At 45.5% G+C, this 23,152-nt stretch overlaps 2 protein-coding genes across 2 annotated transcripts in view; one reads left to right on the forward strand and one right to left on the reverse strand.

Moving 5' to 3' along the window:
* The first annotated feature begins 5,140 nt into the window (after nucleotides 1–5,140).
* LOC119385150 (cuticle protein 19.8) lies at nucleotides 5,141–20,231 on the forward strand. The gene is made up of 5 exons (XM_049414205.1): nucleotides 5,141–5,152; nucleotides 9,063–9,188; nucleotides 9,621–9,642; nucleotides 9,745–10,440; nucleotides 20,209–20,231. Exons 1-5 carry the CDS (start codon nucleotides 5,141–5,143, stop codon nucleotides 20,229–20,231), a joined length of 879 nt encoding a protein of 292 aa, XP_049270162.1.
* A 791-nt stretch (nucleotides 20,232–21,022) lies between these two features.
* LOC119386038 (uncharacterized) overlaps nucleotides 21,023–23,152 on the reverse strand; it is a 28,050-nt gene continuing 25,920 nt past the window's right edge. The window contains exon 2 of the mRNA XM_037653390.2: nucleotides 21,023–21,786. Coding sequence (XP_037509318.2) covers nucleotides 21,064–21,786 — 723 coding nt within the window. The 3' untranslated portion in view covers nucleotides 21,023–21,063. The remainder of the gene's footprint in view (nucleotides 21,787–23,152) is intronic.

The following is a 23,152-nucleotide window of genomic DNA, read 5'->3' on the forward strand; positions in this document are numbered from 1 at the left end:
TCGCTGGAGCGTGTCGGTGAAATTAACATGGCACGACCTTGGCCTTCGGAAAAGGGATGCCCACTGTCCGAAGAGCACGCCACGGTTTTTGCAACCGTCACTGCAGCGCACGGTACAGTGGCGCTAGCAGTGAAAATGAGCGAGTGGGCGCATTCTTGCGGTCACTCCCTGTTCGTGGGCGTTCTGGTATGCCGGAGCTCGACTACAGCCGTGACGATCCCGTTTCTTTACGCGCTTTCCTTTCTCCAGCGGTCCGCGGCAGGCATTCGTAGTTATCCTGCGAGGGTTTCTCCAGCATTTCTCTACAAGCTACGTTTTTTTTTTTTTAAGAGCACTTGCTGTATCATTATGGCGGCATCGCTGAAAACTGCAGTAAATGAAAGAACAAGGTCTTACTGTGTCAGCAGTCGGATGCAGTTTGGCCATGGCTATATCATGAAAAAACGATAGCTGAGAATTGCACTTGTAAATCTTTGTGGTTATTTTCAAGCGTGTGGAAACGCCCGCAGTGAAATGATCTTGCTTGACACGTGACATCAGCCGAAGCATGCACGCAAACAAGTCGCGGTTCCGAATTTGCGTGCTACTTTCCTGTTCTGTTTGTTTCATTTTTATTTAAACATCAGGTAATTAATCATTTATCTTTTCTTATACAGTCACTTTAGACATACATTTTTTAAGGAACTACATTTTATTGGTCAAGCACTGCCGCAGGAATCATTGCGGCATAGTAGTTATGATATTGCGGTATAGTCATATAGTAGTTATGACCGGCCTCGTGTGCGTCGAATAAAAGAGGGCACTGCGAAGAAGTGTACAATGCAATCATTGGCTCTTCAATGTAATCAAAATGGATAGACCAAACGTGTGTCATAGTCAACTTTGGAGCGGGAACTAGCATACCTAAAACATTCATGCCAGCACGTCACGGACGACTCCTTGCAACTGTTTGGGAGAGCCCCTCCAGTATATTATGACAGTGACTCTTACTGGCGACCCTTTCAATAAGGGAGAAATTTGAGCCGTTCAGGATGGTCACCCTGTCAGTGTTAGCGTGTTACACATCTTGCCACACTATTTTTCTGCGTTTCTTCTGAGAATAAATCAGTTGCGAGTGACGCTCTTTCCCTATGCTTCTTCGTCCTTCTTACGGTGTTTTAGGCGTCTAGTTTTTTCCTTCATTACAATGAACCAACTAGCCCAGCAACAAGTTAGTGTTTAGTGAACTCTCGTAGGTGCTACAACCGCAATCATTGTTTTCGTGCTAACATCCAACAAGTACACCACGCCTTCGTGATGTCAGTGTAGGCACCTCCCTGGGAGCGCACAAGCAGAATTAATCGTTATAGGGGCATCCGCTCAGACGAACTCGGACTAGGCCACTTTTTTTATTCAGTTGGTGCAGGATTTCTTCTCCATTAGATACACTGGTGGCCTAGCCTCCGAGGTAGCTTGGCGCCTAAGCTCGACGAAGAAACACTGCTAACACAGTGCTGCAAAGCTTGTGAATGCGAGAGTGGTTCTGGGCCATGGCGGCCGAATTTCAATGGGTCGAAGTGCAAAAATACCCGCATACTAAGATTTAGGTGCACGTTAAAATTTTCAAGTGCTAAGAATGAATCCAAAGTCCCCACTACGTGAGTCATAATCATATCATCATCTTGTCGCGTAAAACAACAGAATTAAATTAATTGAATGCTCGCTACCCTTTCTTAAAAACTATCATTCAAATTGACCCGTTCAAAGCCTTTTCTAATCTCACATTCTCCACACATTATATGCATGGTAGAAATCAGGGTTATTTGAAGGAAGTTGTCAATTCAGGTAAATTTTTCCTCGCGCAATATTTATTTGAACGCCCGATGGTGTGTTAGGGAGAACTTATGCAAAGACGTCTCTGATTTGATTCTCGCTCTACCTATGTATAAATTACTACGGGTGTGCGAATAGTGAAATTTCATCTCGAATCGAATTCGAATCGAATAGTGCTGAATAGTGACAAAAAATATATCGAATATCGAATAGTATATTTACACAAAACATGTACCGCCATTTACGGCATGACAAAGGAAAAATCACTGACGCTGCGGCGTGGCGACAGCTTTATTGCGCGCTTGTTCGAGAGATTTTTTTTTTCACCTTTTATAGGCGCGCAAGCATGTTTATAGAGGAGCCGCCATCTCAGTAAGCAGCGGCACTCCTAACCTCCTAACGGCAGACAGAAGGGGGTACGGTAGCTAGATTTTTTTTTGCTATGGTAGCATAATACGGCTTATCTTACAGTGGTAATGTTGTGCTTCATCGGAAAAGGTGATGTGGGCCTAAAAATCTTCTGACGCCCATTCACAGCAGCGTTTTAACTGCGCGAAAGAACGATGGGAGTTCCTGAACGAGCGGTGCGGGGCCGCACTGGCGACTGCACAGCGTGAACGAATTTTCACATGGGAAGCCAATCACCGAGGTTTTTGCAGGCCAAAGTCGGGACGTTTTATGGAGCTTGCGGCACACGCGACCGAACTACGCAAGAAGTCCGTGGATTGGTTTCGCAAGCGAAGTTGTGAAGGGCTCGACAGTTATCTCTTGTGCTCTTCCTTTCTTTTTTTTAACCTACGCAAATGAAATAATCTCCTTTAAAATAAACATGCGCTCGCTTTCGAACCATGATGTCGGTGAAAGATTTAAGGAAAGGCCTATTGCAATGACGTTAGCGTTACTTTCAGCGACCCCACTCTAACCAAGTTGCACCATTGGCCATTGTCGCGTTTTAGGTATTCGTCCTGTCGAATAATTCGAAACTTCGAATACTAGCTATTCGAAAGTCGAATCGAATTATTCGATCAGCTATTATTCGATTCCAATTCGAAACTCGAATATTCGCACACCCCTATAAATTACCTAATAGGCCCCGGCAAACACGTTTTACCGAGGTTAAAGAGCATGCTTATACCCACTGAAATAAAGACTTCATTCAAGCTTCGCAGTGGTGACACTCTAATGGTCAAATGGGACATTGGAAGGGGGCTCGTTCCTTTGGGCGTCAAGTGCTTCCTGTATAAAAAAAGAGAAGAGTACTCAACACGTTTTTCTGGATTTTGCCATGGGTTAAGCAAGTCGCACCTACAGGTAGAGCGGACATTCCCTGACATATTTTAACACGAGAGTGTTTTATGCCGGGGTCCGCCAAAAATTGACTCACTTCATTATATCATGGAAATAATGTGTTATGCTGTTTTAGAACCGTCGTATATGAATAAAGAGCAAATCATAACAACATCGTAAAATTAGTCTTCTGTTAAGCTCTAGATGGCCTCGAGGCCCCTTATGGTTTCACTGATCGATTAAAATTCCGTTGCGGAAATTCACAATATGGCACAATATGGAGATCTCAAGGCTAAGTTCTTGTTTTTTGTAGTCCTAACAACGATCACACGAAGTGTTCGGCTGAGAAGATAGCCACAAGTCGAGTTGTTAGCCTGATATTAAGCACTATGTAAAGTGTGATATGCTCTTTGAAGAAGTAGTGAATGTACGTAAGGTATTATATGACAATCTTCATTGAGTCCAAGGGCGTCGATCAGAGAGATCAGAATGATGCGGGCCACTCTCGAGTCGGGACACAAAGACCGAGTCTCTCTGCCACTTCGCGGGCCCTCAGCAGGTGCTATGAACTTTTTGCGACCCTGACGTGAAAAAGCAGGAATTCTTCGAAAATGGGATACAATGTGTCAGCCAAAAAGTTACAGAGTGAAGTGGTTAAATATATTTATCTCTCCACTCTAGAACACCCAGTAGGCTTCTAGTATAAACTGGACTGCTTAATCAGGAGGAGGAGGGGGAGAAAAACGTTTATTTTCAGAAACAGCGGGAAAGTTCATTCTTCGCAAGAGGCTGTCGGCTTTCGTCCAGAAAGCCGTTGGCTAATGCCGCGTCCCGTGCCTGGTTCACCAAACATTTCTGCTATACCAAGCTAGGTGCCATCAGCATAGCCATTTTATGCATTCATTTCGTGCACCTTATGTTTGGTATTTCGCGAACGGAACATTGGCACATCTACCGGAACGATTGATCACTATCAAATCTATTACTTAGACTGCCAAGATTTGTTAGAAATTCACAAAGTATGCCGAAAGGCCTAGTAAACAAACGCTCTAAATCGAAGAACTGTTTTCGTGTGGGTCTTGCGTTATTGGAAGGTCGTGAAGACCCCTAAGGTGATGAACGATTATCATGTCATTCGCGCGATGCCGAAAACATTACCCGCATTCACTTTCTTGTTCTAGCATATCGTCGGCGAGGTAGGTTCCTTGAGTCCTCTGAGAACTTGCGCAGAGGTATAATCTTGGTGATGTCAACGGGTCTAGTCCGCGAATAAATTCGCTGTTGAAGCATATCCTATACTTTACACTATATACGTAAAAATGAGCCAAGTTATGCAAAACCAAGCTCACCAACCTTGAAGGCGATACCACACTTCCGTAAATGGCACGGAAACGTTCAACTTTGACGACACATGTCCACGCGTATCTGCGAAGCCTGATCTGAAGTGACGCCCAAACTTGCTTGCGTACCCAGTAACTCGCCCTAAAACAAAATTCCAGCGTTCACTGCACGGCGACCTTTCAGGTCAAACCGAAAGTGCGCACTGGATGTTCTTGCTTTTTATTTTCCTTCGCGTTGCGCTGAAAGCCCGAACCGAGTGCTTTCACCGCGACAGACATGCAGATTTCTGGGCAAGACGCGAGACGAACTTCAACCGCCCATTTCGGGCTCGTCTTTCTTGCCTTTCCTCGTGCATGGCGCCCTGTTCCCGCTCCGTTCTCGAAGAACACATGCGCGCGAGTGAACGCGCCGGGAAATGGTGGCTAATTCATGCGCACATGTCGGTAGGTGCCTTCGGTGTCGTGAAATAGAAAGTAGGGCGACAACCCACCACACGCCGCACCCCCGGTATATAAGCGTGCGAATTCCTGTTGACAGCGAACTTTTTCTGCCCCATTCCAAACGACGCGACACGCCTGGGATCCATAGGATATACCCGCGGGGTGGACGCCTGCTGCCGCTGCTTCGTCGCTGATATACAGTAGACCGTCGTCGACACCGCGGTACCGTCACGCACAAAGGAACGAACGAGGGAGCAATCATGGTGTTTCAGGTGAGATTGTGCGCGAACACCGCGAGACTCCTTGAGTGAGTTTGATATCCTTTGCTCATAGTGTATCGGTGAAGTATCGAAATGCTTTTAAAAAGGCTACCGGTGCTATAAATACCGACGTCGACGAAGTATTTCACAACAAGGAAGAAATGTGCCAGCGTGGGAATGATACGGAGTGCGCGGCCCGCTCTTTTCTTCGTGATGCCACCGCTTCCTCATTTCCGCAAATGGGCACGAAATGACTCACTTCCCAGACCTACGACACATTGTGCACTCAACTTGCGGTGGTTCTCGATTCCTGCGTTCTTCTAGTCCGCTCCTACCAGGCACAATGTGTTGTTTGTGCTCGCAAAGAAATCGCGTCAACTTTTGTTGAGAACCTTTCCCACAGCGACTGAGCAGTCCCAGTTATTGAAATGAATAACCTCGTCAGGGGTTCGAGTTGTCACAGTGCTATGCTCGCGCAGACACGCCAGGTCTGACACTCAATGTATGAGCATTGAAAAAACTATACACCTAAGTGTATATTTCACCATTTATAATCATCACCACCTTTCTCGTGCTATTACTTTGAATTTCCTATAGGTACGTTGCGGATGTTTCAGTGACTTATAATAAGAATAGCAGTTATCGTGTTCTCACTAGTTAAAAACGGTGTCCCGAATTTCGCAACCGTACATAGTGAATGCCTCTTGTTGTGCTGTAATGCAGAAGCACGTTCGCGCAGGATAGTTTCGCATGTTGATGTTTCCCACTCAAGCAAAGTTTCAGGCTAATACCGGCTACATAGTTTATGCAGTTACCTTTACTAAATCTTTTATATGCCGAACGAGTCATTAAACCAGAACATTTTATACTACCGGCGCAACCGAAAGCGACAAACCTGACTTGCGCTGCATACAAATTTCGACGAGCACAGCCAGCGTCGCTAGAAAGTAACCTAGGTCTTTTTATATGGTCGAGAGCTGCTTTGATTATTTGGTATTCATTTTGTCTATGCACTTGCCGGAACAGCTTTTACTTCAAAACAAAAAAAAACCGACGAATAGGCGACAATAGGTCTTGGGTCTCTTCCTTTGAGCAACGCTTGTTTCCGAAGGTTTATTTCGTCATATAGTATTGGTTCTTAGAGGTGCACGAGCTTTCACTTTACCCGAAAAGTTATTTTATTCCTTTCCGACTATTATTTTTTGTAAGGATTATAAATCAAGACGAAACGATTACTTTTGGGGTCAGCTTACTTAAATTACCAAGAAGAGCTAAGATGTTGGCGTCTAACAGGGACTTCATAGTTTTAAACGATCTCTCCGATGCCTTGTGCACACCCTCCCGAATATTTACCCCTGAAAAACTTATAGGCGTACCTTTGTTCGAAGAAAGAATATACCGTATTATACGTTGGTGGAAAAAAGAAATGGGAAAGGAACTAAGAATTATTGTTGTAAGAACAGGGCGTCCCGCACCAGCATATGTTTCAGCCTTTCCATCGAAGGTTATAGAGCTTCTGCCCAACTGCTTAGATAATACTGCAATTTGCCTGCGCGTGCCTTCTCGTGCAAACTCCCTAACCATCATTTGGTCACGTACAACATAACATATATCATGCTTACAGACCACCAAATTACTGCAACGTGTTTCGTGATAACTGGCGCCAGTCCCCTACGAACGAAATATTTCCTTAGGAGAGCGACCAGACGTCAAAAGCAAAAAACAAAACAGGTAAATAAAACTTAAATAAAAAACACAATTTTCGTGAAGGCTGTTTTCTTTCAATTTTCCTCCCACTATTTTACAACGAACCCACCGTGGTAGCATAGACGGTAAGTAGTCGCTCGAGGACGCGGGTTCGAGCGCCGACCACAACCGCCGCATTTCGATGGGCGCGAAATGAAAGAACACCAGTACACTTACATTTAGTTCGCGCTAAAGAACCGCTGGTGGTTCGAAATTAATCAGAACCCCCTCCCACGCCCCCCCTACGGCGTGTTTCATTCATTAAGTGGTTCTGGCACGTAAAATCCCAGAAAAAAATTGTGAACTAATTGATCCAGGACAATATACCTGTCTCTATCGAGCAATGAAAACAATTTTTATTGAGTCTCGTAAGCAATGCACGTGACCACTGCGCCGTACCTAGCAACTGGCTGTGAGCCTTTCAACGTTCTTATGCATACGTGGAGCCCGTGTGCCGAGATTCGAGTCGACGTGCAGCGACGTCAAATGCGTAATGTGCCAAAGAACTCGTTTCAACCGAGACTTCGCGGTCAGAAGCAGCAGCGTCGAGACATCTTTCCACATGTCGTTACATCGACACTTCTTCGTCCTTCGACGCGGATTGCGAGATAAGAGCCTGACCCGAGGCCTCGTGCTTGCGTATATCTTTCGCGACGTGTCCAGGTGAGTGAAACCACCGCAGTCAAGGAAGGTCCATCTATGCTGGCCATTGACTGCAGCCTTAGCCGGAAAACTGCGTGCGTTCTTTGATCTTCACGCCGTCATGTAGGCCATAATTAACGATAATGAAGATGCTAGGCCATATGCAATGCCAACCGGGATTTAAGTGAGTGGCTGTAGCGGCTCCAGCCGTGTAAATTCTTCGTCTCTCCTGCTTTGGCATTTTTTTCACTGTGTCACATCTTCTTGTCTTTGGTTCAGGGCCTAACACATTGCAGCAATGCATTAAACGAGAACCCTACGGCGCAGTGATTTTAATTTAGGTGTTCACATGCTCACTATATATATCTTCGAAGGTATTCAGTGAAACTGTCTACAACCAAGGACGAAATGAAGTCCCCGTTTGAATTATCTTTACTAGCGTACTTGTAGGCGGAGTGATGTAGTGTAGGCAAATTGCAGAGCCACTTCGATGGCGCCGTCTAATAGTTTCCATGAATGCTAATATAGACTATCCCAGAATGAGCAAAAGGACACGCGGTGCGCTTTTTTTTTTTCAGCCCTCGCATGCAGCGTGCGAAGGACATTGGGCGATGAGCTAAAACTGCGGAGACATGGTGTATAAATTATATAAACATAGGGGAATGCATGGAATAGGAACTAGATGTAACGCGCGCGAGAAGTTGAGAGCACCCGCTATCTTATCCAGCCCTAGTTTTAACACGTTGACTTGACTATGCTAAAACAATCCATTGCAGTTTACGCTATTACACATCATGAACGCAGACAACCAGAACAATAAGAAATTTATAGAAAAAAAAATATTACACCTATTGCCTAAACTCGGAGCTTACATAATGATGTAAGCCGGCATGCACAAGTGAAACTGAACAGAAATAGAATTCGGGTGTCTCATGGGCCGAAATTGCGATGGAATTTTGAGGCCCGCTGTAGTGCGGGGGTCCGGATAATATTGACTTCCTGTGCATTGCAGCGTGCGCTAAGATTTAAATGCACGGGTGTTACTTTATTTTGTGCTCCGTGAAATGTGGTTGCCATGGCTGGAAATTCAACCCGCAGCCTCCTGATCAGTAGCGCAAGAGCGTATTCACAAAACCACCTCGGCAGGTTTTCACAAAAGGCATGTAGGCGCACTCCTTAGGTCGCCATCTTGATGTAAAAAAAAAACATTTCATCTGTGAAGGTTTATCTTTTTTTTCTGTAACAAGTCGTGTTATTCTCATTTCTATGAAGATTGGCAAGTTCTTGCGACTGTTGTGCCAAATGAATGGAGAATATATTACCTTATGGCTTTAGAAAGTTTGTAGAGTTACGAAACCGTAAGGAACTGTTTGATTTTGGCGCAACGTCAGCAGGCACGCTTAATATAAATCGCACCCGAGCTTCCGTTATTTCTTGCACAATACTTTCAAATTATCTGACTGCAAGCAAAATACATGTTAGCACAATTGGCCCATATTAGCCACATCATGCTGGAGCACTTTTCCTGTTTTAGGTGTTGTTGATTGCCGTTGCTGCCACCACTGCTTTTGCCGGCTATGCGCGGCCGGCAGCGCTGGCGGCTCCAGCTGTCGCAGCTCCCGTCGTCGCCGCGGCTCCACCACCGGCTGTTCTTGTCCAGGTAAGCTTTCTCATGGCTTGCTATTGCTATTTATTCTTTATTTCTTTATTTTATTCCTTAATTGAGTCTAGAGGTCTGTGTGGTAGCTTGTGGCCTCTACGCTGTTTTATTTTCGTTAGTTCATAGATGATTTATAGATCTCTTTATTCTTCCCCGCCTAATTACCTGTAAAATTACCTGTAATTACCTGTAAAAGTGGCACTGTTTGGAACCGGTTATTTCATAGTGACACGCGTGTGGTAAGGTACGTTGCAATAGAGCCTGCTACCCCAATGCATATTTAAAAACATTCAGCTGCCCATCTCCACATATATACACGTTCACGTTGCACGAGCAAACAGCACGCAGTTGCCTTCGAAGTGTGCTTGCCGTCAGTGATATATCTCTCTTTTCTCTTATATCGCTTCTCATCCCTTTATTCTTTTCTTTCAGCGCGTAATAACAAAGACGACATGTATCGGGTTAACGTCCCTCCCTGCCTTGACTGACATCCTTCTTTATCTCCTCTACAAATGCTATTTTGCCCATTATTTACAATATTCGGCAACAACCACAGCAATAATCGTAGACCTGATACCAACAACGCATATTCTCATCTTATTTATTTCTACATTAATTTTATCTATCAAGCCAGCACATCCATACAGCTTCGGCTACGATTCCAAGGACGAGTTCGGCACTCATCAGTACCGCAACGAAGTGAGCGACTCGGCCAACCAGAAGCGCGGAAACTACGGCTACAAGGACGCCGGCGGGGTCTTCAGGCAGGTCGACTACGTAGCCGATGCCGCGGGCTTCCGGGCCAACGTGTACACCAACGAGCCGGGTACGGCACCATCGGAGCCCGCCGCCGCCGCCTACACGGCTCCGGCAGCCGCGCCAGTCGCTGCTGCACCCGTGGCCGTGGCGAGACCTGCCCTCCCCGCTGCTCCCGTTGTGGCCGCGGCTCCGCTCAGGCCCGTAGTCAGGCCTGCGCCGGTGGCCTTCCCGGCACCTCCGCCGGCTCCTCTGGTCTACGCACCACCTCCCGTAGCCAGGCCAGTCCCAGCTCCAGTCCCAGCTCCAGTCCCAGCTCCATACCCTGCTCCTTACCCAGCTCCTTACCCAGCTGTGTTCCATGCACCAGCGCCATACTTTGCACACCCGGCTCCTGCTGCAGCGCAAGTCGTTCACTCTGTCGCGCCCGTTGTGCCAGCGGCACCAGGTTGCGCCAGCCCCGGCACCTCTTCTGCCAGCGCCAGTTCACTACGGCGTGAGGCCACCCGTCGCCCTGACGGCCCCGGGGCCGGCACCACTCGCAGTCGCGCACGCGCCTTACGTTCACTATTACTAGAGCTACCCCTAACGGACTGTCTGGGGCGCCCTAATCATTCATCACATTTGTCACTTCATCACCAAGCTATGTTTTTCTAAAATGGCGAAGAAAAAGTGTTCACATGCAGGTCACGTGCAGGATAGGTCTAAATGTGAAGAACTTGCTTCTCGGCTCAATAAGTTTTACCACCGATGGCATTAAGAAACGTAGTGCAATGTTGTCCTAAATATTGTATCAGACGGAAGGCTTCGCCAGTCTAAGAACTCTTTAGCTTGACGAGAAATGGTCATGCAGGTACCCTTTCTGACAGATTGCGTGTGAGTAAAGGACAGAGCTAAGGAGTACAACACCGAATAGGTGTCATGTCTTTCCTATATTGCATATTTGTTTGAGAGCCTCCTGAGCAATTCAGCCACAGTTGCCTTTATATTGGGATGGAGTTTCTTTCCCCACAGTTTGTATTAACTAAGAACTCTGCCATGCTCATGTGGGGTGATGCTCTGGTGATCTGCGTAGTTAACTTTCGCGCGGTTAGTAAAGTTAGCAAAGCCGTATTTTCCTAATTATTTCCAAGTGGCGCTGAAAACCAGCGCACGGCAGATACTGATGCAGTACCTGTGTGGAATATGTTGGCATTTGCTTTACTGCGTTCATTGCAGTTTGTGTGCCCTTCTTTTATGCTTTCCGTCTGAAATGAAAATGACGGATACGGTTAAGCTATTTATCACTGGAAAAACCTTAGTTCATCTCTCTTCGGTGAGTTCGCTATGTAAATGCGCCAAAAAATGCGTGCACATGTAGCATTCTTTCAAAACAGAAATATCATGTTATCAAGCTGACTTTCCAGCTAACAATTGGGTGTCGCAAACATTATTGCTATGTCAACAACATAAGCACATTGTACACAGGAAAAATACTCGTCAGAATAAGCATGACACTCTTATTATTATATATTAAGCATGTATTTTTCACGCAATTTCGTGTAGTATTTCGCGCTGTATTCTAGTCTAACAGCCATCGCTCATAGTAAAAGCGTGTGTGTATTAATATTGCTTTTGTTCAGAAACCTACTTTGCTCACAACGAAAGATTTCAATTCCCTTTTGAGGTAGTTTTTGTCTCCTAGACACTGACGCCAGGTGCACGAAAACATGTGCCTTCTCAATTGTGTTTGCCTTATGCTGTCTCCTATAAATGGCTTCAGATACCATGTATCCATTCGGTTCTGGTAGGAGGAAGCAGCTTGCCATGCGTCGTTGTTCCTGTTTCTGAATGACCATAAATGTGTATATTGCGCTCGTTTCAATAAAATAGCTCAGAAAGACGCATTCATTTTCTTTGTCTTTCTTCAAACCGCCTTGTTGATGAAGATATAGCTGATGTAATCACCAGCCGTACGAACTGAGCCCTTCAGATAACGAAATCACATTGACCTCATTTTTTCGCTTTAATTTCGTGCTGTACGATGATTTGACGTTTAGAATACAGCGAGCTCGAAGCGCGCCTAGAGTTTATCATTTCCACACAGGGATACCATCTATATATGACACGCGTAAACGACCACCGCCAAAGCAAAGTAAGTGTCCTAATAAACTGAGCTTCAGGATAGCGTATGCAAGGTAAGATTGCTAACGAGAGCTTTTTCCAGCTAACCAGGAAACTACTAATTAAAAATGCACAGAACTTCATACAAGGAGGAAACCAGTGTTATTCCGTCAGTGATCATCGTTCGCATACAGAGGTATTTCTTGCATTGAAATATTTTCGCACATATCCAACTCATTTAAACAGCTTATCGTGTGTCGATCTGTGAAAATGGGATAAGTTGCACGGGTACAATTTTGCTTCACATTCGAAAACACCACAACAAATTGCTCCTAGCCAGCTTTATGTTTATAGAAGTTTTCTTTTCATGCTTCAAACTCAGGAAATAAAGTTCACAAAACAATAAAAGCAGAAAATGCATTCTCTCGTTGAGCGTTGCCGACCGCATGAACTATTTAAGTATCTTTTAAACGGCTATCTCTAGGCTAAGTGGCTGTGAGATACAGAACCTACAAGAAAAGACCGCCACAACAGAAGGCAATGAACAGTCATATGTAATGACGTGGACGTTTGGGCATTCCCCTTCTCACTTGTTAAGCGACAACTTTCAACTATAAAGCCATAACACTTCAATGAGGTAGTTAAGTGAGTTGCTTTGGTTTTATCGTCGTGCTACAGTAGATGTATAACGAAAAAAATTAAAGCCAGTTCCACGTCTGTGCAGTCTGAGTAAATAGCGGAGTTGGCAAAGAAGCGCCACCACCTGGTGAAAGCAGATCGTGTAATTTTTTCCTCATCATCTTCTTCTTCCTTGTTCCTTTCATCTTTCTTTCTTTATCATTTTCATATTGCCCTCTCTCCTCCTCACCCTCACTTTTCTTATACACCCCTTGCTATTCTGTACTGTACATGTTAGTGCTACAGTATACCCTCTCACTTCCTCCTTTTCCTCCTCATCATCCTAGCATTAGCCCTCCTGACCTTCAGCTCCCTTTTCCATTCCTTTGATAAACTATACTATAGAAGGCTGTCATGCGTTACCCTCTCCCCTCCTCCTTTCTAATCCCTCAGACCACTCCTCATCACCCCCACTTTCTTCCCACCCTCTTGCTGTACTATACTATGCATAGCTACGCTATGCCAGCAGCTGCTTCGCACATATCCGCTTCAGTTGCGCATACCCGCCGTGTTTCGTGCGACTCTCTTGTAGCAGAAGCTCGAGCTTAAACAGCTCCGCTGTTAAAAATATTTCCCATAGCAGTGGTACTGTCTTTGACGGTCTATAAGTTGCATCGCCTGCATTACAGTGTACGCAGCCGCATCCAATAGGAAATAGAGCATGGCACAGAGGGTATATTTCTCAGTATGGCACTAATGGAAGAAAATGCGCCAATACAACACATAATCGCTAAAGCATGGATTTCTAAATGCTTGAGCGAGATGAACTGACGACTTTCTCACGCGGACGTAGTCGCCGACGGCAAAGTGTCTTGTCCAGGCTCCGCGACGGCAGTCTGTGTAAAGTTTGGAAGAAGCTTGGTTTCGTCTGTCACTGACGCAGCAATTTCATCGCCTGTGATTTTGGTGAAGTGAAGAATCCGGTAATCCAACAAAGAAAGAGTGTGGTTCGGTGACATAGCACCGATTCATCTATGCTATCCTCTGAATGTTGCACTGATATTGCACATAAAGGTCTTACTAACTCTGTTCACACAGGAACGCGCACGACTCCTACTGCATGTTGATGTCAGTTGTCATTCTTTCCTAAACGGCTGCGTAACTACGTTTTGTTACTTCAAAACTGCGAGCTGTGATGAAATCTTTCCTTACACTTGATGGGGGAAAAGCGCGTAACGTTTACTGGTTGGTAATGTAACAGAGTACGACTTTAGAAACAGGAGATTAACATGAAGCACTCTTGCAGATGAATCGTCAAGACAGATTTTCTCGCACAAAATTACACCCATTCTCCGTAGAAATTACTTGCTAATGAAGTGACTGCCGCCAGGACGCAATAATGAAGGGTTCCGTAATCATCTGTTTAACCATAGTGTTTTCGAAATGTGCGAGGAGTGGCTTTCTCTAAGCGCATCTCCGTGAAGGCGAAGGGTGCACACGCTGGTAGCTGCGGCTCGGTTCCATGGTATGCTTATCCTTCACTTCCTAATCACTTTTGCTAATCTGAATTATACTTACCGTATCATATAGTGGCCATCTTCATCACAACAGTGCTTCGCATCCATCGGACAGTTTAACACTCCACTTCTCTATCGGAACTATGTTAACAGAGACATTATTATTTTAATCGAAGCTGCGAACAGTAGCGCTGCCACGGGTTGAACGTGCCACACCACATATACGCTGCTCAGAGGCGAAGTCACAAATTACCGCGTGGACGAAGCCATCGAAGCAAAAAATCTTGGCTTGTAACAAGCTATATATTATATTACATAAGCTTCGGATAACAGGAATATAAGTTTCATACCGTCGAAGCTGGGTGGCAGAGAACATGAATGAAATAGGAGTATATACAATCAAAAAGGAGCGACTCAGAGGCCTTTCTGAGCAATCATCGTAATTGCACGCACGTAAATCACTGCACTAAGAAATGCCAGCTTACTTCCCTTTGATTATTCCATATGTCAGGTACTACATGTGCGTAAGGCTGCGCTGTCCCCTCTCCTTTCAAACGGTGGCCCTAAAAATACCATTCCCGCCGCACCGAGCGAGCAAGCACAGATACAGCTGACCATGGAACTGCTGCAGATGAGGCATATACGCTCTTCTACAGCTACCTGTGTGAATACGACGGTATCGGCCGGCATTGACGTTACAGATATAAATCATAATGAGATCGCCCACGCTGATTGGCCAGCCGCATGAACAAACCACATCGAGAAGACGCATTGACTATATACCGTAAGGAAGAAATGCTATACTTGTCCACCGCGGCAGTCGAAAGAAAATACTGATTAATCGATCAAGAGCAATCTACGGTCGGGAAGAGCTGTGAGCTCGGACCAATGAAGGAGTCTTGTGTAGCGGTGGCGTTTAAGACAACCATCGCCAAACGCGTTTATAAATGCGAGGAAGTTGCTCCAGTTTCTTGCGCGACGCTATTTTCGGTGGCGGCCATCGCGTACCAAGTTGATCAGAAGTGTCGGGCATTTAGAATTAGTTCCTGACACCCACCCGCTTTCGGAAGCGCCCTGGCCGCATTCGGACGCGGAAAGGCGTGCGTGGAAAAAATGGCAACAGCGATTTTGGGCTTCCGCTGACTCGATTTCTGTCCACGTCCTGTTATCACACCAAAGTGGTCCGCTAGAAGCTACCTTGAGACCTGGATGAGGCGCTCAGATTAAAGCACACGCGGAATTAGAGAAAAACGTACGCTTCTAACATTTGCTCAAGCTTTGTTTTGGTCAAATTGCTGGTCTGCGGCCGAGAATTAGCGAAGCTTTGTTTTTGCTGCTACTTCTCAAGGTTGCCACGTAATTCAGCACAGAAATCCCCGTATATGACCTGAAAAAAGCAAGACATCATGCTTATTGCTGCCTCCTTCACTTATGACGTACACTACCGCCCCCCCCCCCCCCCCCCCCCCCACCTGCGCACGCCTATGCACTACCATGAAAAATGCGCCGTTGAGTGCGTTTGTGCGATGTACCATAGCACTCGGTATTGTCACAAAAGGTGCATTTTTGCACGTGATCACTTGTTTCAGACTGGGTAAGCTCACCTAACTCACCTGTGTGTTGTCATTACTTTGTGAAGTCTCTGACTGACCATGCAGAAGACCCTGCTATTGGTGAGAGGTCTCAGCATTCACCAATACCATGTGCCCTAACGAGTAAAGCACTTTTTTCCTATGTCATGTGGTGAATTCCAAGAGTATACACTTTTGGGCAAGTTGGTTCGATACATTCAATGAAGCCATAACGCCGAAAACAATGAGATCAAGGAAGAGGACAGGACGTGCGCTACTCACAATTGAATCAGTTGTGAGTAGCGCACGTCCTGTCCTCTTTCTTGGTCCCTGTGTTTTCGGCGCTATGGCTTCGTTGGAAATGTGGTGACATGTCGTGACATGTGGCCTTTCAGGGAGCCTGCGGACGGTTTTCAATGCTAATTTCAAAGTCAAGCCATCACCGACTTGCCCGTTCAGCAGATGTTGTGGACAAGAAAAGATGTCACTTCACCCATAGAAGGCCTTATGGTGCTCCGAAACGCTCCAGCCTACGCCCTATTTATGGAGTACTCTATTTCGGATTCGCTTATTTGCTTTAAGGGGAGCGGCCACGATCCACGCACTTTAAACCGAATGAATATTGGCCATCTCCAAGGATAAAACTTCATGTTCGGTATTGATATGGAATATAGCTATACATGCCCCGTATTTCTAAAGAAACTACAAATGCGTCTAAAGTGCCGCACAAAAATTTATGACGGTTTGTAAGCACTAAACACATGCAGTCTCGTTTACGAAGGTATCTTAATGAACAACGCCACGCGCTTTATCCACTGGTAACCGCGGCATGTTCGAAGTTCCAAGGGCTCACATGCCTGCGACAAGTCACCAGCAGTAACATGTTACGCGAATAAATATGTTGTAGGATTTTATTTCTTTTCGACTATATACATATCCACAAAAGCTCACCAGGGCACGAATGACGGCAAGCTTTATTATTAGACAAAGGTCTGCAGTCTAAGAAAAAAAAGGTGTCCTTTGACTGTTCCTTTGTGCATGAGATAGTCACATGCGTAGCACTCCCTTTAGTGATGCACTTTGACTCTCCTTAAAGAGTCACATTGACTCTCTTTAGAAGAGTCAATGGAGAGTTCTCTAAAGGAATGTGCTACATATGTGACTCTCTCGCGTATAAAAGAACAGTCACAGTTCTTAGAGTGTGAAACATAGAGCATCAGGAGATTGCAACACGTTTAATCATGGCACAGATATTTCTCTTCTCTGAGCACCGCTTTATGACGAGTTATCCAAGCGGTCAAAGTAGCACACGCAGACGCAAAAGTCATCATTCCTAAAATTTTCAGAGTATTCCAGCTAATGCATGGCAAGCTTTAAAAATCAACGCGCAAGTTACAGCAGTGTAGCTACATGGCATCGTCCACTAACCTATTATTTAGTCAGAGTATTTCTTGCTATGAACTTAATTATTTGATTGTCACTGAGCAATTACTTCATTCTTTACTTAACCGTTCAAACGCATTTTCAATGCTGGAGGTTTAAAGGTTCTTAATAAATATTCACATGAATTTCTCGCGCCGGGAGAGCTACTGGGGTTTTAAAATTTCTGCGCTGCGAAGAAAGTGAGCGAGATTTTTCAAAGTACCGCATCCCTAAAAGTTCGCTGATGATGCCAATAATGAATTGTAATGGCATCCCTGTTGAATTGGGACAGGCAAATAATAACCACCTAGCATGTAATTTCGTAACCAGTCTTAGTTCATTATTGCTGTTCGGTATCCTGGCTACCCTGGTGCGGAGACATTAGATCCCTAAAGCACGCTGGCAACAATAGTGCACGCAGACACAAGGCAGTGAAATGGTGACAAATGGAAATCATTAGCGGTGACCACATCCGTCGTCTCCGGCACATAGTCATCCGCCCATTCAGCCTCCTCGGTCTCTGCGCAGCATATCAGCGGCGAGAACGCTGAAAGAGCTCGAAGTCTAGACATGCGTTATTGTAATATTAATCCAATGGACCCATTTGATTAATTGATTCAATGAACAAGATATCCTCGGCAATAGAGCAAGTTAAGGTCATTGCATTCGATTCATCTCCGTTGTCCAACTTTTGTCTACGCCTTCGGTCCAGATGCAGCATAAAACACCTGCTGGCGGCACGACTGGGGACGAACACGCCAATGCACGAAACTGCCTCATCATGTTGTATTCTTTTCAAATCTCATGCACGTTATTTCCAATCTCGAAGAATTAAAGCCGCAGTAGCTATCACCAGAGAAAGAAATTATGTTGAACGTTTACTAATAGGCTTTCAAAGATTTCTGTCGAACTCCTTGCTTTTCAGGAGCTACATTTAGAGTCGACTAATTAATCAGTGGCAAATATTTACCGAGGCTCATAGCAATAATTTCTATGAGTTTTCCAAGGGCACAGTGAAGAATACTGAGTTGTTTGCATGGCTACAGTTTTTAATGGTTATTACGAGTTATCTGAAACACCCTGTATTGTGAGTTTACCTGTATTGTGAAAGAATAGCCTGGCTGTGCATTGACTGCTCGCAGCACGTACTTGCATTCTTAAAGAGACACCAAGGATAAAAGTTCATTTACGCAACTATACGCTACTAAGCCCGTCCCACATATCCACGATTGTTAGGCCAGGGACAATGCAAAAAGAAGCTAGAGACGATGCCACCTTTATATTTTCAAGCCAGTTTTCTGCTGCGTCAGAACTTTAAACGTCTGCTTCTGGCTTGTTTACTAAGACAGAATGACTACAATGCGGTAAACAGAAAACAAGGACTCAATCTCATTCAGAGATATTAAAATAGCGTTAAATTCTTAAATATGCCCTGACATCAATGAAAACATGTGCCGGGGTTGAAATTCAACCAGGAAAGTTGGCTCTTCGTTACCACTAGTAATAAACAACACAGGGAGGCCTCTACGTTTCTGCACAGTGTCACCTTAAATAGCTAACCCTCAAGAATATGTATTGAGCAGGGAAATTGACACAGTCATAAGTACCCAAAATAGTGGCGGCAACACACCGACGTAATAATTTTACCGAAACGATGTTGACGCTTTAAACCAGCGGCAATACGTGATAATAGCAATTGTAATCTTTAAATACTGCTATAGTGCAAATAAACGACGACACAAGTGAAGCACATGACCATGCGCACACGGCGCTGCACACGAACATGCATACGAACACACATACACACACAGCACCGCGTGTGTGCTCATGTGCCTTGCTTGTTTCACAATTTAGTTGCGCTACAACATAATTTAGAGGTGCCATACCGACAATCCCGAATTTCAGCGCTATAGTAATGTTGACAGACAAAAGGCTGGTTGTTTTCTAGAATTACCATCTGGGCTCGTTGATTTATCCTCAGAAGTACCTGGTTACAGCGCGTTCTCAACACACGGACAACAGAAGACACATGGTAGGAAGCACTCTGTGTGCGTGTCTTCATTGTGTCTTCTCCTGTCCGTGGGTCAGGTGCGCGCTGCAACTACGTGTGTTCCAGCGGCGTTTTATCGAACATATACATCTGATATTAGTTCATACTAAATACAAATACGAATTCACCTTTTAACAATGCGTTAAAGGAAACATGTTAAGTTAGACTTTAAATCAGGTATATCACAGTTCTGCAGATGCATCAGCTCCCCCCAGGACCTTGGAATGGTTGCGTTGTGTTCACTATCCCTTGTGTGGTTTTCTGCCATGGTCCCGAGAAACTTTAGCATTACCCAAAGCTAGCGGAGCACTGCCACCATAGTCAGAAGGATTAGGTCGATCTCTTTGCATTTAGCCTGAAAAAGAGCCTTGTAATGTGTTCATGTAACGCAGTGCTGGGCTTCAATCTTCAAATGACAACTTAGAAAGCCTAAAAATCACCTTTTTGTGCGAAGGCCATGCAGTATAAACTTTTTAGTAAAACATACCGTAGAATGCGTAAAAGAGCATTGCACTGCGACAAAATGTTATGCTGCTATGCTTATTTGGTCATGTGAAAATCTATCCAGAAAGGCAAGTTTCACGTGTTATCGGTGCAGCGGCCCGCATAGAAGGACTCCTGTATAGTTCTGTAAGAGTGGCATGCTAGATGTAAGTAATAATCCACACCTTAGCCTGCATTTCAAGCTCATAATAAGCATCGCTAAAAGGAGGACTAATTACCATTTGCGTACATCGTCCCACGCGTGAAACCTAATTCGGTCAAGTCACGCGCCCACGTCCAAGACAAGAGATTACAGCTGGTCTGTTCGATGCAGGGGAGCACCTCCTTTAGGAGCACCTAATTACGTCTTGTTGCGGCTCTAAGCAGCCACGTGTTTACGGCTACGCCAAGAAAAGGGCACATTTAACTGCTCTTCAGGATCTCTCATCAAGAGTCCTGTTGGGTTATAACACAGTGTGATTCCCGCAACCTCACCTCAGTACTCTACTCCACAATGATCTGAAAGTACTATGTTTTATGGCGTACAACTTGTCATATCAGTCGTACAAGTGAAGGTACACCGTTCGCAAAAGTAAGAGACCCCCACCGACTACGTTGAACTCCGTTTTGGTACATATGATGAAGCTCTCGTGTTATTTCCATATTTTAGCGTATTCTCTGTCCCGAATACCGCTGTAAGGTACCTCACTGTCGTAGGTCAAGTAATTAATAGGAGTATCTCACTTTCGCGTTTAGCTCTGGTAAAATCCTAACGGTCGAAGAGGATTGCGAGACCGCTTCCAGCATTTCATAATACTCCGAAATCCGCGGGGGCTCTCTGCAAGGAAAACCAATGTGAGAACTGTTTGTGAGAGCAGTTGCAGACTAATTGTGCTGTTGGACATGATTTTACAGAAAGTGACTGAACAATTAGAAAGGTCACTTGCGGACAAAATGCCTTGTGAATTGGGACGAAACAGTTGTCCAGTCGTCCAAGCGAAAGAAAACAATTGTGACTGTTTATGCCAAAACATTGAAGATGCAACCATGCGATGTACATTTTGTACAAAACTGCGCAACTTCACAAAACCAATAAACTAGACAAAGACAAACAGGCGCGAACTATTAAATAATTCAACAGTTCGCTCACTTTTGTGTCTTTTCCGTTGTGCTTTCGTCCAGCATTGATTAGCGCTGCCCTTCCAACTCCCACTTCTTGGCCAATGATTCTAGCCTAAAGGCCGGAGCAAATATCCGCTGTTCCTAGTCAACCATTAGAATTCATCATCACACACACACTTAAAGAAACAGAGCAAACAGAGCAAACATTAACTATTTACACAGCTAAGGGAAGACTAGTGTTGTTTGTGAGCTCCTGGACCACCCTCGTGAAACACTGGAGGGTGCGTCCTCAAGTTCGCAAAAGGGTGTTCCTGAGGTGCCTCAACGTAAGTCACGTGAGAACGACGTGGGTCGATGAGACTGGATCCAGCCGTTGAGGCTGCCGTCAGGCGTGGAGCCGACGGGATGAAATCCACGCCTCCAGAGTGCTCTAACCCCGGAGTGTACTGTACTGACGAGACCGGGAGAGCTGTCAACGCCTTGCCGTGAAGACCCTGCACGACTTGCAGTGCCTGCAATGCTGGATCTCCACCGGGTGCCACGACTCCCACAGGAACTCCAGCAGGAGCCACCGGAACGGCTCCATGGAAGGCCGCTGAAACTCCAACGGGCTTCTGGACGAGACGCTTTGGCAGAGCATTCTGGACGACCACAGGCACTCTGTGCGGCGGGGGTGGTATTGGCCGGTGGTGGACCACAGGTCTGGTTTGTCTCTGACCGACTTTGAACACTGCTGCAGCGGAGTAGCCTGCTGCGACTCCCGGCTCGTTCGTGTCGATGGTGGCGCGGAAGCCATTGTGGTCGGCCACATACCGTACTTGCCGGTAGACGCCGTGCGCGTCAACGAAGCCGTACGAGCCTCGTTTACGGTTGTGGCCATCGCTCACCTCATGGCGAACTTGCTTGTTGCCGTGGCCGTCCGAGATCTCGTAGCCAAACGAGTACGGCTGCGGCACCTACGAAATGAACACGTGTGCTTTATGAAGTATTCATTACGTATGCTTGCGCACTTATCAACACATAATACCGCGGTTTAAGCAAATTGATCTACTAAAACGAGCACGACATGAATACCGAGTGCTGAATACTATAACATGAAAAATCAAAGGTTAGCACGATCGAAGCTCGGTCCTCACATACTAATGCGTCCATTATTGTTCATCACAGTGTTCCATACATACACTGTCTATAGTAATGCTGCAATAAAGAGATAATCTATTAGGAAGGAAGACAAAGAGTCCGTAACGAGGTGGCCTGCTCTAGCCAGCTACTCTAGAAACGCGAGAAAGAAAAGGAGCAACATGAAAGGCTGATCGTGAGGTAGGGAAGAAGTAATGCGTGAGTACAAGCCAATGAGCGCAGGTAGCCACTACAATTTAATTGGGTGACGTTTGTGTATATGTGTGTCATTGGTCGGGTTGTCCAGGTGGAAGTAGGCAACATCGCATGAGTTCTCATTCAAGAAAGAATCCGATATAACTATTGATTTCAAACCTTTAAGGTGGCTAGCTTAAAGCTGCTACATTACCGATTTTCCTGAAAGGCATTCCGGACGTCAGAGGCTCAGCAGTAAAGAATAATAATCTTTGTTGCTAATCCCCCTGGAAAACTGTCTAAATCGCCGCCGCGGTGGCCCATTTGCTACGTTTCTCAGCAGCTGACCGTGTTCGATCCCGGCCGCGACGGTCGCCTTTCGAAGAAGGCGAAATGCTAGAGGTCCGTCTACTGCGCGATTTCAGTACATGTTAAGGAACCCCAAATGGTAGAAATTATCTGGAGACCTCGACTACCGCCTTGCCTATTGACCAGAACACAGCGAATTCCATGCGCATCGCCATAATTGCATCGCGCGTCGCGCCATCTATCGCGCACACGACGAAACAACATGCGCGGGCTGCCACGCCAGCAGACGCTACACAGAGCAAACGCGAAACTCCCGAAACTCAGCCCGTTGGAGCATGTGTTTCGCGTCTTTTCTAGCCTGGACATTTTCGCTGATTTTGTTGGAACATCAAGAACATCTTGCTCATGCAAGTCCACAATGTATACAGTACGTGCTGAGTGGGATACGGAAGCAACCTCGTCAAATACGTACGCTGTTACATTTGTAAAAAAAAACGTGCTCGCTGTAGTACGCGTGAATTGTAATTGCAGTGCAGCTCGCGAAAGAGTGAAACGATGTTTTGTTGCCCCATATTACAAGTTGTGCACAAAGTTTTGTGAAAGCTCATCATTTCAGCATGCATCGCGTAATAATTAGAGTACGCTTTGCGGGTAGTTTCGCGGAACGTAATTTTTGTTTCACGAGCGCTCTTACAATAA

This window comes from Rhipicephalus sanguineus, chromosome 3 (assembly GCF_013339695.2).
Source record: "Rhipicephalus sanguineus isolate Rsan-2018 chromosome 3, BIME_Rsan_1.4, whole genome shotgun sequence".
In the NCBI taxonomy this organism is placed as follows: Eukaryota; Metazoa; Arthropoda; class Arachnida; order Ixodida; family Ixodidae; genus Rhipicephalus; species Rhipicephalus sanguineus.